Source organism: Salmo salar, chromosome ssa06 (genome assembly GCF_905237065.1).
Source record: "Salmo salar chromosome ssa06, Ssal_v3.1, whole genome shotgun sequence".
NCBI classification, from domain to species: Eukaryota; Metazoa; Chordata; class Actinopteri; order Salmoniformes; family Salmonidae; genus Salmo; species Salmo salar.
In genome coordinates this window covers 15,471,882-15,490,468 of record NC_059447.1, presented here as the reverse complement: position 1 = coordinate 15,490,468, position 18,587 = coordinate 15,471,882, and the positions used below count along the sequence as shown (strand labels likewise).

At 46.3% G+C, this 18,587-nt stretch overlaps 2 protein-coding genes across 4 annotated transcripts in view; both read right to left on the bottom strand.

The window, feature by feature from the left end:
• Positions 1-741, bottom strand: part of LOC106606440 (guanine nucleotide-binding protein G(o) subunit alpha) — a 35,700-nt gene extending 34,959 nt beyond the window's left edge. For both annotated transcript variants that reach the window (XM_014202653.1, XM_045721303.1), the window contains exons 1-2: positions 522-741; positions 223-367 (exon numbers count right to left, since the gene is read on the bottom strand). In XM_014202653.1, the coding sequence (XP_014058128.1) occupies positions 223-367; positions 522-560 (184 nt within the window). In that variant the 5' untranslated portion in view covers positions 561-741. The remainder of the gene's footprint in view (positions 1-222; positions 368-521) is intronic.
• Positions 742-5,587: 4,846 nt separating this feature from the next.
• The window catches only part of LOC106606425 (ethanolamine-phosphate cytidylyltransferase), a 41,811-nt gene continuing 28,811 nt past the window's right edge, over positions 5,588-18,587 (bottom strand). For both annotated transcript variants that reach the window (XM_045719845.1, XM_045719846.1), the window contains exons 11-13: positions 10,575-10,640; positions 8,860-8,948; positions 5,588-7,995 (exon numbers count right to left, since the gene is read on the bottom strand). In XM_045719845.1, the coding sequence (XP_045575801.1) occupies positions 7,881-7,995; positions 8,860-8,948; positions 10,575-10,640 (270 nt within the window). In that variant the 3' untranslated portion in view covers positions 5,588-7,880. The remainder of the gene's footprint in view (positions 7,996-8,859; positions 8,949-10,574; positions 10,641-18,587) is intronic.

Below are 18,587 nucleotides of genomic sequence, written 5' to 3'. Positions count from 1 at the left end.
AAGTAGTTCAAAAGTAGCCTAAATGATAATTATCCATTTGGATTTCTAGAAATTTGCATTATACCCACCCAGCCAAACTCCTTTCAATTTTGCATCGGTCTCAAGTAACCATACCAAAGATAACTTATCGTACTTAAGTGTCTCGGATTTCCATACAGAATAATACAACATTCTGAGACCAGGTTGTTGCAACACATACACACTGCACGCACACAAACTTACCAAGTAGCAATATTTTGATCACGTTCACCTCAAGCTTGGCTTGTTCAAACAAATCTCGTTCTATATTAGAGCTTTGAATTTTCGCCCTTTTCTCATCCTCAGTAACGTCGGGTACGGGGTGAATGCAAATTGATCTCACGCACATCTAGGTTTGAAATGTCAATTTTAGTCGAAGATACAGTATGTTCTATTAGAATGTCGCATAACGACTGGCCGGAGATGTTTGCTTGATTTAAAATGTATTGAAAACAAATGAGGTTTACACATTAAACACAAACAAAGACAACATTTTGATATACCTGCAGAGGAGCTGGCAGAATATTGAAAAAGCGGAACATCTTTGAGGTAGCCTACCGCATAGAGCTCAACGTTTGCTACAAACTGGGGCTGAAAATACAACACGAGATAAAGAGAAATGAGGTAAGCCTAAAGAACAGGGAATATGTCCAGTTAATTTCTATAGGCTATATTACTCAAAGGTTAAATCGTGCAGTTTAGCGTTACACATGGGAGGTGACCTAACACATAACACCTGTGCATTATTAGTGGAGATCCGTGCTCATTTCATGAAGAAACCAATCACGCGCGCGAGACTGAAGCGAAACTTAATTAAAGCCTACAAATACCTATTACAGTGTTCTATAACTAAGTTGATCACTTTATTTAAACAAACACATGCATAGTGCTGTATAATAAGCTTTATGATACATTACGTGCTCTTGTAAAACAAACCACTATATAGCCTCAACATGGTTAAAACTAGAATGTTTACATCATGGATGGTTAGTCCTTGCATCCATAGCTCTGTCTATGAATTTGAGTGGTTCCATTTCTCCAGCCCCATCCCTCAGCTTTTTACTAAAACAGGGGCGGGGTGCTTTTGTTATTGTTTTAACTGCTGATTGCCACTGTAACGCCTCGATCACACGGATATCATTTTAGCGTTTTACGGACACCAGAAGTACATTAATTTACAATGGAACACTGTGTTTACCTTGCAGCATTGCGTTACAGTGTGTTCTGTGTGGTGCATACATTGGATTTGTCGAACATATGCATCAAATTGTATGCGTAGACGGTTTGACAGAAATGGTAGCAGGTGAATGTTGAACTTTTGTTGCACACATCCAGATGATGTTGCGTACCATTTTGCGCAATAACGATGTAGGTGTGATCGAGGTGTTTAAAAACAATGAAACAATAAACGGTGTAAATTGTAACCTGACTCATATAGCGAGGATCGCTACTCTAACCCCTCACATGTCCAGGCCCGTGAGCTCCAATGACCTCACAGCCGCCATCCCACTTCTGACACCAATGTAGCAAACATTGGTGTCAGACTGGCGTGAAAGCCTATGCATTGCGTCAATAGGGTTAACTGAATTGGTGGGAATTGTAAAGTGTCTCATATAGCAGGATCGCAACAGTATAACAATGTGTCTACAAACTATATTGTCTGTGTTTCCAAACAAGTATGGCTATAATAATGCCTTATAACTCATTATAGTCAATTATCAATAAAACATCATACAGAGTTTTATCACCACTTACGAGTTATTCCCTCTCCCTTCCTATTATAGATGCTTACAAAACATAGGAACACGTGCTCTTTCCATGACACACACTATCCAGGTGAAAGCTATGATCCCTTATTGATGTCACTTGTTAAATCCACTTCAATCAGTGCAGATGAAGGTGAGGAGACAGACAGGTTAAAGAAGGATTTGTACTACTTGAGACATGGATTGAGTATATGTGCCGTTCAGAGGGTGAATGGGCAAGACAAAATGTTTAAGTGACTTGGAACGGGGTATGGTAGTAGGTGCCAGGCGCACCGGTTTGAGTGTGTCAAGAACTGCAATGCTGCAGGGTTTTTCACGCTCAAGTTTTCCATGTGTATCAAGACTGGTCCACCACCCAAAGGAAATCCAGCCAACTTGACACAACTGTGGGAAGCATTGGAGTCAACATGGGCCAGCATCCCTGTGGAACGCTTTCAACACCTTGTAGAGTCCATGCCCCAACGAACTGAGGCTGTTCTGAGGGCTAAAGGGGCAACAAGATATTAGGAACGTAATATTTTGTACACTCAGGGTATAGTCAGTGTCATAACGCATTATAAAGGATATTATAATATAAAGCATTGTACAAATGTTGACCTACTTCATAGAAAGTGTTAATTCTCCACTGTATATTCAATATATCACTTTTCTGTATGAGGAATGAGGATACACTGCATACTAATTAGGCTCGGGATAATTAAAAATGGTCAAAGTAATAAACTGACATTTCCCGACTTAGTAGTGTGAAGTGATTGATAGATGCAATTTGACCCTAATTTCGGCTGATCACAGGTCCTATCTGTCCAACACATGACCTCATACTCTTTAATGAATGATGATGATTACCTGTATAATGCCTTTGCCTATAATGATCACTTTACTCAAATCATCTTCAAGTATTTTGCTCATTAGTCCACTGTAGATATGGTGCAAGACCCTAAGTTGTCAAGATAGAGCACTTTTAGTAAAAAGCTAAAAGTGTGATGATGCAAATGCACCATCGTCACACTTTTATTTTTAGCTAAAGTTCCCTATCTTGAAAACTTAGGGCTCTATTCAATCTGTATTGCAGAAGCGTTACAGATTGCCTGATCGAAATTCACAGGTAATTTCCGATTGAGCCGACATATGCAGCTTTTACCGTGAATGCAGTCTCTGCTAACGCGGGAACATTGCCTTTAAATTTCAACCACGCTGTAACACTGAATTTCCGCGATACTGATTGAATAGAGACCTTAACTGCTGACATGCATGGTCTAATTAACAAAATACAAAATATATCTATATTTTTGCTGTAAATTGATCCTTTAAGAACAACTAGGCAGCAAACAATATCACCCTAACACACCTTCTATTAGTAAAATCGTTTTTTAAAATACGGAGACAAAGTCAAGATGACCAACACAGTTTTTCAGATGGAGTTGTTATTATTAACAATGATAATATACTGTACCAAATTCCACAGCGTTTGTCATTTAGAAGATCAGAGTTGTCAATAACATAGGATAACACTGTAGCCTATACAGTACATTGAATACATTCCAACTTTATAGACAGACAACGTTTTATATGCTTTTGAAACATATGAAACCAACCAGAGTTCATGTCGAGGTGGTCTGACTGAAAAATATACATTTATGAAAAATATAGTATTTAATCCGATTAACGTTTTGAAATGGTGAATTTTTTTCTCCAGAGGTTAAGACTTTTGATCGTATGACAGTAAAAGGTCATTTGTTTATCTAAGTTAACAGCACCGTACATATTTCATAATCTCCTATCGTTTAAAATAATTTGCCATTAAAAGCATCTGGTTAAAACTCAGTTCAGTGCTCTACCAGAATGTGCAAGGATAAGTAGTGTCTTTTACAGAGGAAGAGTGACCTGCTGTGGTTAAAACAAGAACTGCGCTCAAAGGTTGGGCAATGGGTCCTGGAATAATAGTTTGCATTTGTTGTAGTGGAGAACCGTTCTATCTATATTATAGATTCATTCTATAACATAGAACAGTTCCAAGGCTTTCCAGTCAGTACGTTCTGGTAGTATTATCTACATGAGGTCCCATAGGTTGGCCCATCTACACAAAAGGTGCTATATAGAACCCAAAATGGTTCTTCAGCTGTCCCAATAGGAGAACCCTTTGAAGTACCCTTTTTGGTTCCAGGTAGAAACTTTTTGGGTTGCCAAAAGGGTTCTACCTGGATTCAAAATGGAACCAAAAAGGGTTCTATTTGGAACCCAAAAGGGTTCTCCTATGGGCACAGCCGAATAAGCCTTTTGGAACCCTTTTTTCTAAGAGTGTAATATTTAATTCCGTTTCTCTTCTAGAAAGTGATTAAAACTGTCCGAAAGCTGAGGGTAGCCTCTGATAGAAAGCTTGAATCATTAATGACCTCAGCTTGTCCCAAGGTGAAATCGACCAATCGGCTCTCACAGAGATGGTACATTTTCAAACCCATCCCTGAACACCTCTAGTGGTTTCAACATCTTCCAGAGAGTTCTCCTGGTTAATATTAATTTATAATACATACATACAGTACATATATACAGAGATAGATAAGATAGGACTGTAAGTTGTGAGGGGATCAGCCCATTGCCACGATGACAGCAGCAACAGTCCCTTGGAGAATGACAACGGCTGCATCCGAAATGACACCCTATTCCCTATTTAATGCATTACTGTTGACCATCAGATCCATGTTAAAAAGAGTGCACTATATACAGTGAGGGAAAAAAGTATTTGATCCCCTGCTGATTTTGTACATTTGCCCACTGACAAAGAAATGATCAGTCTATAATTTTAATGGTAGGTTTATTTGAACAGTGAGAGACAGAATAACAACAAAAAAATCCAGAAAAACGCATGTCAAAATGTTATAAATTGATTTGCATTTTAATGAGGGAAATAAGTATTTGACCCCCTCTCAATCAGAAAGATTTCTGGCTCCCAGGTGTCTTTTATACAGGTAACGAGCTGAGATTAGGAGCACACTCTTAAAGGGAGCCAGAAGTCATGTTTTGCAGAGGGGTCAAATACTTATTTCCCTCATTAAAATGCAAATCAATTTATAACATTTTTGACATGCGTTTTTCTGGATTTTGTTGTTGTTATTCTGTTTCTCACTGTTCAAATAAACCTACCATTAAAATGATAGACTGATCATTTCTTTGTCAGTCGGAAAACGCACAAAATCAGCAGGGGATCAAATACTTTTCCCCCTCACTGTAGGAAAAAGGGTGCCATTTTGGATGCATCCAATGTGTTGGTTGTTCAATAATCGCTGTGCGAGGAGCAGCAGAGGTGGTTTGATGGGTCTCCAAAGCAACAAGTCCAAGCCTCGGCCGACAGACTTCAACCTAACCACACTATTTCTCCCAGAAATGAATAATTCATAATTCTCCTGTTTAATAAAGCTCAATCAACCCCAAGAAAAATAACTTGCGTTATGATAATTATTTAGAAACAAATATTAGTCTGGCGTTAACTTGCACAGCCAGATTTATTTAGAGACACACCTGTCTGGTTCCACAAGACTCTGTTGGGCCTTCTGGTTCCCTGTCTGGCTGTTTATAACTCAGTGACTAGGCTGGGACTTCTGGTTCCCTGTCTGGCTGGTTATAACTCAGTGACTAGGCTGGGACTTCTGGTTCCCAGTCTGGCTGGTTATAACTCAGTGACTATTTTGGGCCTTCTGGTTCCCTGTCTGGCTGGTTATAACTCAGTGACTATTTTGGGCCTTCTGGTTCTCTGTCTGGCTGGTTATAACTCAGTGACTATGTTGGGCCTTCTGGTTCTCTGTCTGGCTGGTTATAACTCAGTGACTATGTTGGGCCTTCTGGTTCTCTGTCTGGCTGGTTATAACTCAGTGACTATTTTGGGCCTTCTGGTTCTCTGTCTGGCTGGTTATAACTCAGTGACTATTTTGGGCCTTCTGGTTCCCTGTCTGGCTGGTTATAACTCAGTGACTATGTTGGGCCTTCTGGTTCCCTGTCTGGCTGGTTATAACTCAGTGACTATGTTGGGCCTTCTGGTTCCCTGTCTGGCTGGTTATAACTCAGTGACTATGCTGGGCCTTCTGGTTCTCTGTCTGGCTGGTTATAACTCAGTGACTATGTTGGGCCTTCTGGTTCCCAGTCTGGCTGGTTATAACTCAGTGACTATGTTGGGCCTTCTGGTTCCCTGTCTGGCTGGTTATAACTCAGTGACTATGTTGGGCCTTCTGGTTCCCAGTCTGGCTGGTTATAACTCAGTGACTATGTTGGGCCTTCTGGTTCCCAGTCTGGCTGGTTATAACTCAGTGACTATGTTGGGCCTTCTGGTTCCCTGTCTGGCTGGTTATAACTCAGTGACTATGTTGGGACTTCTGGTTCCTTGTCTGATTATAACTCAGTGACTATGTTGGGCCTTCTGGTTCCCTGTCTGGCTGGTTATAACTCAGTGACTATATTAGGCCTTCTGGTTCCCTGTCTGGCTGGTTATAACTCAGTGACTATGTTGGGCCTTCTGGTTCCCAGTCTAGCTGGTTATAACTCAGTGACTATGTTGGGCCTTCTGGTTCCCTGTCTGGCTGGTTATAACTCAGTAACTATGTTAGGCCTTCTGGTTCCCTGTCTGGCAGGTTATAACTCAGTGACTATTTTGGGCCTTCTGGTTCCCAGTCTGGCTGGTTATAACTCAGTGACTATTTTGGGCCTTCTGGTTCCCTGTCTGGCTGGTTATAACTCAGTGACTATTTTGGGACTTCTGGTTCCTTGTCTGGTTATAACTCAGTGACTATGTTGGGCCTTCTGGTTCCCTGTCTGGTTATAAGTCAGTGACTATGTTGGGCCTTCTGGTTCCCTGTCTGGCTGGTTATAACTCAGTGACTATTTTGGGCCTTCTGGTTCCCAGTCTGGCTGGTTATAACTCAGTGACTATTTTGGGCCTTCTGGTTCCCTGTCTGGCTGGTTATAACTCAGTGACTATGTTGGGACTTCTGGTTCCTTGTCTGGTTATAACTCAGTGACTATGTTGGGCCTTCTGGTTCCCAGTCTAGCTGGTTATAACTCAGTGACTATGTTGGGCCTTCTGGTTCCCTGTCTGGCTGGTTATAACTCAGTGACTATGTTGGGACTTCTGGTTCCCAGTCTGGCTGGTTATAACTCAGTGACTATGTTGGGCCTTATGGTTCCCAGTCTGGCTGGTTATAACTCAGTGACTATGTTGGGACTTCTGGTTCCCAGTCTGGCTGGTTATAACTCAGTGACTATGTTGGGCCTTCTGGTTCCCTGTCTGGCTGGTTATAACTCAGTAACTATGTTGGGACTTCTGGTTCCCTGTCTGGCTGGTTATAACTCAGTAACTATGTTGGGCCTTATGGTTCCCTGTCTGGCTGGTTATAACTCAGTGACTATGTTGGGCCTTCTGGTTCCTTGTCTGGTTATAACTCAGTGACTATGTTGGGCCTTCTGGTTCCTTGTCTGGTTATAACTCAGTGACTATGTTGGGCCTTCTGGTTCCCTGTCTGGCTGGTTATAACTCAGTGACTATGTTGGGCCTTCTGGTTCCCTGTCTGGCTGGTTATAACTCAGTGACTATGTTGGGCCTTCTGGTTCTCTGTCTGGCTGGTTATAACTCAGTGACTATGCTGGTCCTTCTTGATCCTTGTCTGGTTATAACTCAGTGACTATGCTGGTCCTTCTTGATCCTTGTCTGGTTATAACTCAGTGAGGGAAGGGGAGACAGTGAGAGGTCTATATTGTTTGGGTGGTTTGTGAAACCATAAGAAATAAAGAACATGTAAATCCATTCAGCCTGTATTAAGATATAAAGACAAAGAAAACAGCCTCACCTAACATGTTACCATGTCAAACCTACAACAGAACTCCCATTGTAAGAATACTGCATGTTGAAAACAAAGGCTCGCTGTCTGGCTGTTGGTAAGGAGAGTGTATGACCTGCAGGGTGTTGGTTGGGAGTTGGAACACAGGTGAGGTGGATTGACTGCGCTGCATTGGTGGTGGGGATTAGATGTATTGGGTTTAGTCAGTCTCAGATTGACCCTGAGGGTGGTCAATGGTTCCTCGTGGTGGGAGTGCTCCTTCGGGCCTGTCGTCCTAGAGCACAGCCTGGGCTCTCTCCTTGCCTTTCTCCTCCTCTCTTCTCTTCATGGCTTGGATCACAGCCATCTCTTTGGCCTCTTTCTTCTGGTTCCTGGCCTCGAACAGCAGCCTACATCGCAGGGGACACAGAGGGGAGGTTTCATTAGTATGGTAACGCATGGAATATTTACCCTTCTGTGATTTAGAGTATAGTATAATTGGAATGTCTTGGTAGCGCATGATGCTTGCAACACCAGGATAGTGGGTTCGATTCCCGGGACTACCTGTACGTAAAATGTATGCGTGCATGACTGTAAGTCGCTTTGGCTAAAACAATCTGCTAAATGGTGTTATTATATTATTTTATATTGGGAGCTGAAAACGCATACCCAAAATGCTGTGCAGGTTCAGACAAATGGTTCATACACTTACAAAGTAGAGAAAGGTTACTGGGAGTAATATAGTGTGTGACTTTCTTTACTTTTCCCCAATATTATCATGATGACGTGACCTTAGCATCATTACAACTACAGAGATATTATCATGATGACGTGACCTTAGCATCAGTACAACTACAGAGATATTATCATGATGACGTGACCTTAGCATCATTACAACTACAGAGATATTATCATGATGACGTGACCTTAGCATCATTACAACTACAGAGATATTATCATGATGATGTGACCTTAGCATCATTACAACTACAGAGATATTATCATGATGACGTGACCTTAGCATCATTACAACTACAGAGATATTATCATGATGACGTGACCTTAGCATCATTACAACTACAGAGATATTATCATGATGACGTGACCTTAGCATCATTACAACTACAGAGATATTATCATAATGACGTAACCTTAGCATCATTACAACTACAGAGATAGTATCATGATGACGTAACCTTAGCATCATTACAACTACAGAGATATTATCATGATGATGTGACATACCAGGTTATCTCACTTCTTCCTGCCCTTACCTGTTTTTGATGATCCTCTGAACAATACTATCAGTGGTGAGGCTGTTCATACTGTCCACAGTGTGCAGTATTCCTTTCTTTCTGGGCTCCTGCATTTAGAGAAACACAGTCCACACTTAAACATTCACTTAGACATTGCACGCTTTGGATAAAAGTTTGCAAAATGGCATATGTTATTATATACTATACTGTATATTATATTAGTCTTCCAAATACATTGTAACCACTTAGAAACCAAGTAACAAAGGCTTTTTAAATGAAGAAGTTCATCCCTACATTTTTCTGTGAGAATGCCTTGATGGGAAAAGTACTGTAAGCCCCATGATAAATTGTCCAACATTTTTCGTTTACTAAAGTGGTGGCCATTATCCCCTTTGGTTTTCTGCTAGTCATACACTACCCTTTCAAAGAGCATCTTATACGGTGGCAGGTAGTCTAGCGGTTAATTGCATTGGGCCAGTAACCGAAAGGCACGGAGCCTGCAGCGACAGTCCCGAGTCCGGAACCTACAGCGACGCTCCCCAGTCCGGAGCCTCCAGCGACGCTCCCCAGTCCGGAGCCTCCAGCGACGCTCCCCAGTCCGGAGCCTCCAGCGACGCTCCCCAGTCCGGAGCCTCCAGCGACGCGCGGCAGTCCGGAGTCTTCAGCGGCGGCCTGCAGTCCGGAGTCTTCAGCGGCGGCGGCCTGCAGTCCGGAGTCTTCAGCGGCGGCGGCCTGCAGTCCGGAGTCTTCAGCGGCGGCGGCCTGCAGTCCGGAGTCTTCAGCGGCGGCGGCCTGCAGTCCGGAGTCTTCAGCGGCGGCGGCCTGCAGTCCGGAGTCTTCAGCGGCGGCGGCCTGCAGTCCGGAGTCTTCAGCGGCGGCGGCCTGCAGTCCGGAGTCTTCAGCGGCGGCCTGCAGTCCGGAGTCTTCAGCGGCGGTCGGCAGTGCAGAGCCTCCGGCGATGAGCCACGGTCTGGTTCCTCCGGCGACACAGAAGCGGGAGGATCAGCGGGCGGAGTGGGGGCTACGCCCCGAAACAGAGCCGCCGCCAAGAATAGATGCCCACCCGCACCCTCCCCTATAGGTTCAGGTTTGCGGCCGGGAGTCCGCACCTTTGGGGGGGTACTGTCACGCTCTGACCTGAGAGAGTCGGTTAATTTCTATATTTTGTTAGGTCAGGGTGTGGGGTGGGCATTCTATGTTTTATATTTCTATGTTTTGGCCAGGTATGGTTTCCAGTCAGAGGCAGCTGCCTATCGTTGTCTCTGATTGGGAACCATACTTAACCATACTTCCCTCCTTGAGTTGTGGGATGTTATTTTTGTACTGCTCAGTAAGCCTGCAAGACGTGACGGTCGTTTACCTTTGTTTATTATTTTGTTTAAGTGTTCTGAGTAAAAATAAATATCAAGATGAACACTTACCACGCTGCACCTTGGTCTACTCCTTTGGACAACCGTTACACTCTGAGCTGACTAGGTGAAAAATCTGTTGATGTGCCTTTTGAGCAAGTCACTTTACCCTAATTGCTCTGGATAAGAGCGTCTGCTAAATTACGTAAATGTAAAATATACCAAGTCCCCATGGCCTTGTAGTTTTCTGCCAGTCATAGTCTACCCTTTCAAAGAGCAACCTTATACCAAGTCTCCATGGCCTTATAGTTTGTATCAATTGGAGTGCACCAGCACATTGTTTTTTAGTAACAGAGTTGTCAGAAAAAGGTGCAGGGTACTCACGGCATAGGGGTCAGACCCGTCTTTGTCAGGATGCACCTCTGTCTTCCCATGACACACAAGGTCCACCTGCAGAAGTAGACCACGCATGATGAGACCCAACACTAACCCACTGTAGATACCACACATGATGAGACCCAACACTAACCCACTGTAGATACCACGCATGATGAGACCCAACACTAACCCACTGTACATACCACGCATGATGAGACCCAACACTAACCCACTGTAGATACCACGCACGATGAGACCCAACACTAACCCACCGTAGATAACACGCATGATGAGACCCAACACTAACCCACTGTAGATACCACGCACGATGAGACCCAACACTAACCCACTGTAGATACCATGCAGGATGAGACCCAACACTAACCCACTGTAGATACCATGCAGGATGAGACCCAACACTAACCCACTGTAGATACCATGCAGGGTGAGACCCAACACTAACCCACTGTAGATACCACGCATGATGAGACCCAACACTAACCCACTGTAGATACCATGCAGGGTGAGACCCAACACTAACCCACTGTAGATACCACGCAGGGTGAGACCCAACACTAACCCACTGTAGATACCACGCAGGGTGAGACCCAACACTAACCCACTGTAGATACCATGCAGGGTGAGACCCAACACTAACCCACTGTAGATACCATGCAGGGTGAGACCCAACACTAACCCACTGTAGATACCATGCAGGGTGAGACCCAACACTAACCCACTGTAGATACCATGCAGGATGAGACCCAACACTAACCCACTGTAGATACCATGCAGGGTGAGACCCAACACTAACCCACTGTAGATACCATGCAGGGTGAGACCCAACACTAACCCACTGTAGATACCACGCATGATGAGACCCAACACTAACCCACTGTAGATACCATGCAGGGTGAGACCCAACACTAACCCACTGTAGATACCACGCAGGGTGAGACCCAGCACTAACCCACTGTAGATACCATGCAGGGTGAGACCCAACACTAACCCACTGTAGATACCATGCAGGGTGAGACCCAACACTAACCCACTGTAGATACCATGCAGGGTGAGACCCAGCACTAACCCACTGTAGATACCATGCAGGGTGAGACCCAACACTAACCCACTGTAGATACCATGCAGGATGAGACCCAACACTAACCCACTGTAGATACCATGCAGGGTGAGACCCAACACTAACCCACTGTAGATACCACGCATGATGAGACCCAAAACTAACCCACTGTAGATACCATGCAGGGTGAGACCCAACACTAACCCACCGTAGATACCACGCAGGGTGAGACCCAGCACTAACCCACTGTAGATACCATGCAGGGTGAGACCCAACACTAACCCACTGTAGATACCATGCAGGGTGAGACCCAACACTAACCCACTGTAGATACCATGCAGGGTGAGACCCAGCACTAACACACTGTAGATACCATGCAGGGTGAGACCCAACACTAACCCACTGTAGATACCATGCAGGATGAGACCCAACACTAACCCACTGTAGATACCATGCAGGGTGAGACCCAACACTAACCCACTGTAGATACCATGCATGGTGAGACCCAGCACTAACCCACTGTAGATACCACGCAGGGTGAGACCCAACACTAACCCACTGTAGATACCATGCAGGGTGAGACCCAACACTAACCCACTGTAGATACCATGCAGGGTGAGACCCAACACTAACCCACTGTAGATACCACGCAGGGTGAGACCCAACACTAACCCACTGTAGATACCATGCAGGGTGAGACCCAACACTAACCCACTGTAGATACCATGCAGGGTGAGACCCAGCACTAACCCACTGTAGATACCATGCAGGGTGAGACCCAACACTAACCCACTGTAGATACCATGCAGGGTGAGACCCAACACTAACCCACTGTAGATGCCATGCAGGGTGAGACCCAACACTAACCCACTGTAGATACCATGCATGATGAGACCCAACACTAACCCACTGTAGATACCATGCAGGGTGAGACCCAACACTAACCCACTGTAGATACCATGCAGGGTGAGACCCAACACTAACCCAATGTAGATACCATGCAGGGTGAGACCCAACACTAACCCACTGTAGATACCATGCAGGGTGAGAGCCAACACTAACCCACTGTAGATAGCACGCATGGTGAGACCCAACACTAACCCAATGTAGATACCACGCATGATGAGACCCAACACTAACCCACTGTAGATACCATGCAGGGTGAGACCAAACACTAACCCACTGTAGATACCACGCATGATGAGACCCAACACTAACCCACTGTACATACCATGCAGGGTGAGACCCAACACTAACCCACTGTAGATGCCATGCATGATGAGACCCAACACTAACCCACTGTAGATACCATGCAGGGTGAGACCCAACACTAACCCACTGTAGATACCATGCAGGGTGAGACCCAACACTAACCCACTGTAGATACCACGCATGATGAGACCCAACACTAACCCACTGTAGATGCCATGCATGGTGAGACCCAACACTAACCCACTGTAGATACCATGCAGGGTGAGACCCAACACTAACCCAATGTAGATACCACGCATGGTGAGACCCAACACTAACCCACTGTAGATGCCATGCATGATGAGACCCAACACTAACCCACTGTAGATACCACGCATGATGAGACCCAACACTAACCCACTGTAGATACCATGCAGGGTGAGACCCAACACTAACCCACTGTAGATGCCATGCAGGGTGAGACCCAACACTAACCCACTGTAGATACCATGCAGGGTGAGACCCAACACTAACCCACTGTAGATACCATGCAGGGTGAGACCCAACACTAACCCACTGTAGATACCACGCATGGTGAGACCCAACACTAACCCACTGTAGATACCACACATGGTGAGACCCAACACTAACCCACTGTACATACCATGCAGGGTGAGACCCAACACTAACCCACTGTAGATGCCATGCAGGGTGAGACCCAACACTAACCCACTGTAGATACCACACATGATGAGACCCAACACTAACCCACTGTAGATACCATGCAGGTTGAGACCCAACACTAACCCACTGTAGATACCATGCATGATGAGACCCAACACTAACCCAATGTAGATACCATGCAGGGTGAGACCCAACACTAACCCACTGTAGATACCATGCAGGGTGAGAGCCAACACTAACCCACTGTAGATAGCACGCATGATGATACCCAACACTAACCCACTGTAGATACCACGCATGATGAGACCCAATACTAACCCACTGTAGATACCATGCAGGGTGAGACCAAACACTAACCCACTGTAGATACCACGCATGATGAGACCCAACACTAACCCACTGTACATACCATGCAGGGTGAGACCCAACACTAACCCACTGTAGATGCCATGCATGATGAGACCCAACACTAACCCACTGTAGATACCATGCAGGGTGAGACCCAACACTAACCCACTGTAGATACCATGCAGGGTGAGACCCAACACTAACCCACTGTAGATACCATGCAGGGTGAGACCCAACATTAACCACTGTAGATACCACGCATGATGAGACCCAACACTAACCCACTGTACATACCATGCAGGGTGAGACCCAACACTAACCCACTGTAGATGCCATGCATGATGAGACCCAACACTAACCCACTGTAGATACCACGCATGATGAGACCCAACACTAACCCACCGTAGATACCACGCATGATGAGACCCAACACTAACCCACTGTAGATGCCATGCATGATGAGACCCAACACTAACCCACTGTAGATACCATGCAGGGTGAGACCCAACACTAACCCACTGTAGATACCACGCATGATGAGACCCAACACTAACCCACTGTAGATGCCATGCATGATGAGACCCAACACTAACCCACTGTAGATACCACGCATGATGAGACCCAACACTAACCCACTGTAGATACCATGCAGGGTGAGACCCAACACTAACCCACTGTAGATACCATGCAGGGTGAGACCCAACACTAACCCACTGTAGATACCATGCAGGGTGAGATCCAACACTAACCCACTGTAGATACCATGCAGGGTGAGACCCAACACTAACCCACTGTAGATACCACGCATGATGAGACCCAACACTAACCCACTGTAGATACCATGCAGGGTGAGACCCAACACTAACCCACTGTAGATACCATGCAGGGTGAGACCCAACACTAACCCACTGTAGATACCATGCAGGGTGAGACCCAACACTAACCCACTGTAGATACCACGCATGATGAGACCCAACACTAACCCACTGTAGACACCATGCAGGGTGAGACCCAACACTAACCCACTGTAGATACCATGCAGGGTGAGACCCAACACTAACCCACTGTAGATACCATGCAGGGTGAGACCCAACACTAACCCACTGTAGATACCATGTAGGGTGAGACCCAACACTAACCCACTGTAGATACCATGCAGGGTGAGACCCAACACTAACCCACTGTAGATACCATGCAGGGTGAGACCCAACACTAACCCACTGTAGATACCATGCAGGGTGAGACCCAACACTAACCCACTGTAGATACCACGCAGGGTGAGACGCAACACTAACCCACTGTAGATACCACGCAGGGTGAGACCCAACACTAACCCACTGTAGATACCACGCAGGGTGAGACCCAACACTAACCCACTGTAGATACCACGCAGGGTGAGACCCAACACTAACCCACTGTAGATACCACGCAGGGTGAGACCCAACACTAACCCACTGTAGATACCATGCAGGGTGAGACCCAACACTAACCCACTGTAGATACCATGCAGGGTGAGACCCAACATTAACCACTGTAGATACCACGCATGATGAGACCCAACACTAACCCACTGTACATACCATGCAGGGTGAGACCCAACACTAACCCACTGTAGATGCCATGCATGATGAGACCCAACACTAACCCACTGTAGATACCATGCAGGGTGAGACCCAACACTAACCCACTGTAGATACCATGCAGGGTGAGACCCAACACTAACCCACTGTAGATACCATGCAGGGTGAGACCCAACATTAACCACTGTAGATACCACGCATGATGAGACCCAACACTAACCCACTGTACATACCATGCAGGGTGAGACCCAACACTAACCCACTGTAGATGCCATGCATGATGAGACCCAACACTAACCCACTGTAGATACCACGCATGATGAGACCCAACACTAACCCACCGTAGATACCACGCATGATGAGACCCAACACTAACCCACTGTAGATGCCATGCATGATGAGACCCAACACTAACCCACTGTAGATACCATGCAGGGTGAGACCCAACACTAACCCACTGTAGATACCACGCATGATGAGACCCAACACTAACCCACTGTAGATGCCATGCATGATGAGACCCAACACTAACCCACTGTAGATACCACGCATGATGAGACCCAACACTAACCCACTGTAGATACCATGCAGGGTGAGACCCAACACTAACCCACTGTAGATACCATGCAGGGTGAGACCCAACACTAACCCACTGTAGATACCATGCAGGGTGAGACCCAACACTAACCCACTGTAGATACCATGCAGGGTGAGACCCAACACTAACCCACTGTAGATACCACGCATGATGAGACCCAACACTAACCCACTGTAGATACCATGCAGGGTGAGACCCAACACTAACCCACTGTAGATACCATGCAGGGTGAGACCCAACACTAACCCACTGTAGATACCATGCAGGGTGAGACCCAACATTAACCACTGTAGATACCACGCATGATGAGACCCAACACTAACCCACTGTACATACCATGCAGGGTGAGACCCAACACTAACCCACTGTAGATGCCATGCATGATGAGACCCAACACTAACCCACTGTAGATACAACGCATGATGAGACCCAACACTAACCCACCGTAGATACCACGCATGATGAGACCCAACACTAACCCACTGTAGATACCATGCAGGGTGAGACCCAACACTAACCCACTGTAGATACCACGCATGATGAGACCCAACACTAACCCACTGTAGATACCATGCATGGTGAGACCCAACACTAACCCACTGTAGATACCATGCATGATGAGACCCAACACTAACCCACTGTAGATACCATGCAGGGTGAGACCCAACACTAACCCACTGTAGATACCATGCAGGGTGAGACCCAACACTAACCCACTGTAGATACCATGCAGGGTGAGATCCAACACTAACCCACTGTAGATACCATGCAGGGTGAGACCCAACACTAACCCACTGTAGATACCACGCATGATGAGACCCAACACTAACCCACTGTAGATACCATGCAGGGTGAGACCCAACACTAACCCACTGTAGATACCATGCAGGGTGAGACCCAACACTAACCCACTGTAGATACCATGCAGGGTGAGACCCAACACTAACCCACTGTAGATACCACGCATGATGAGACCCAACACTAACCCACTGTAGATACCACGCAGGGTGAGACCCAACACTAACCCACTGTAGATACCATGCAGGGTGAGACCCAACACTAACCCACTGTAGATACCATGCATGGTGAGACCCAACACTAACCCACTGTAGATACCATGCAGGGTGAGACCCAACACTAACCCACTGTAGATGCTATGCAGGATGAGACCCAACACTAACCCACTGTAGATACCATGCAGGGTGAGACCCAACACTAACCCACTGTAGATACCATGCAGGGTGAGACCCAACACTAACCCACTGTAGATACCATGCAGGGTGAGACCCAACACTAACCCACTGTAGATACCACGCATGATGAGACCCAACACTAACCCACTGTACATACCATGCAGGGTGAGACCCAACACTAACCCACTGTAGATGCCATGCATGATGAGACCCAACACTAACCCACTGTAGATACCACGCATGATGAGACCCAACACTAACCCACCGTAGATACCACGCATGATGAGACCCAACACTAACCCACTGTAGATGCCATGCATGATGAGACCCAACACTAACCCACTGTAGATACCATGCAGGGTGAGACCCAACACTAACCCACTGTAGATACCACGCATGATGAGACCCAACACTAACCCACTGTAGATGCCATGCATGATGAGACCCAACACTAACCCACTGTAGATACCACGCATGATGAGACCCAACACTAACCCACTGTAGATACCATGCAGGGTGAGACCCAACACTAACCCACTGTAGATACCATGCAGGGTGAGACCCAACACTAACCCACTGTAGATACCATGCAGGGTGAGACCCAACACTAACCCACTGTAGATACCATGCAGGGTGAGACCCAACACTAACCCACTGTAGATACCACGCATGATGAGACCCAACACTAACCCACTGTAGATACCATGCAGGGTGAGACCCAACACTAACCCACTGTAGATACCATGCATGATGAGACCCAACACTAACCCACTGTAGACACCATGCAGGGTGAGACCCAACACTAACCCACTGTAGATACCATGCAGGGTGAGACCCAACACTAACCCACTGTAGATACCACGCAGGGTGAGACCCAACACTAACCCACTGTAGATACCATGCAGGGTGAGACCCAACACTAACCCACTGTAGATACCACGCAGGGTGAGACCCAACACTAACCCACTGTAGATACCACGCAGGGTGAGACCCAACACTAACCCACTGTAGATACCACGCAGGGTGAGACCCAACACTAACCCACTGTAGATACCACGCAGGGTGAGACCCAACACTAACCCACTGTAGATACCACGCTGGTTGAGACCCAACACTAACCCACTGTAGATACCACGCAGGGTGAGACCCAACACTAACCCACTGTAGATACCACGCAGGGTGAGACCCAACACTAACCCACTGTAGATACCACGCAGGGTGAGACCCAACACTAACCCACTGTAGATACCACGCAGGGTGAGACCCAACACTAACCCACTGTAGATACCACGCAGGGTGAGACCCAACACTAACCCACTGTAGATACCACGCATGATGAGACCCAAC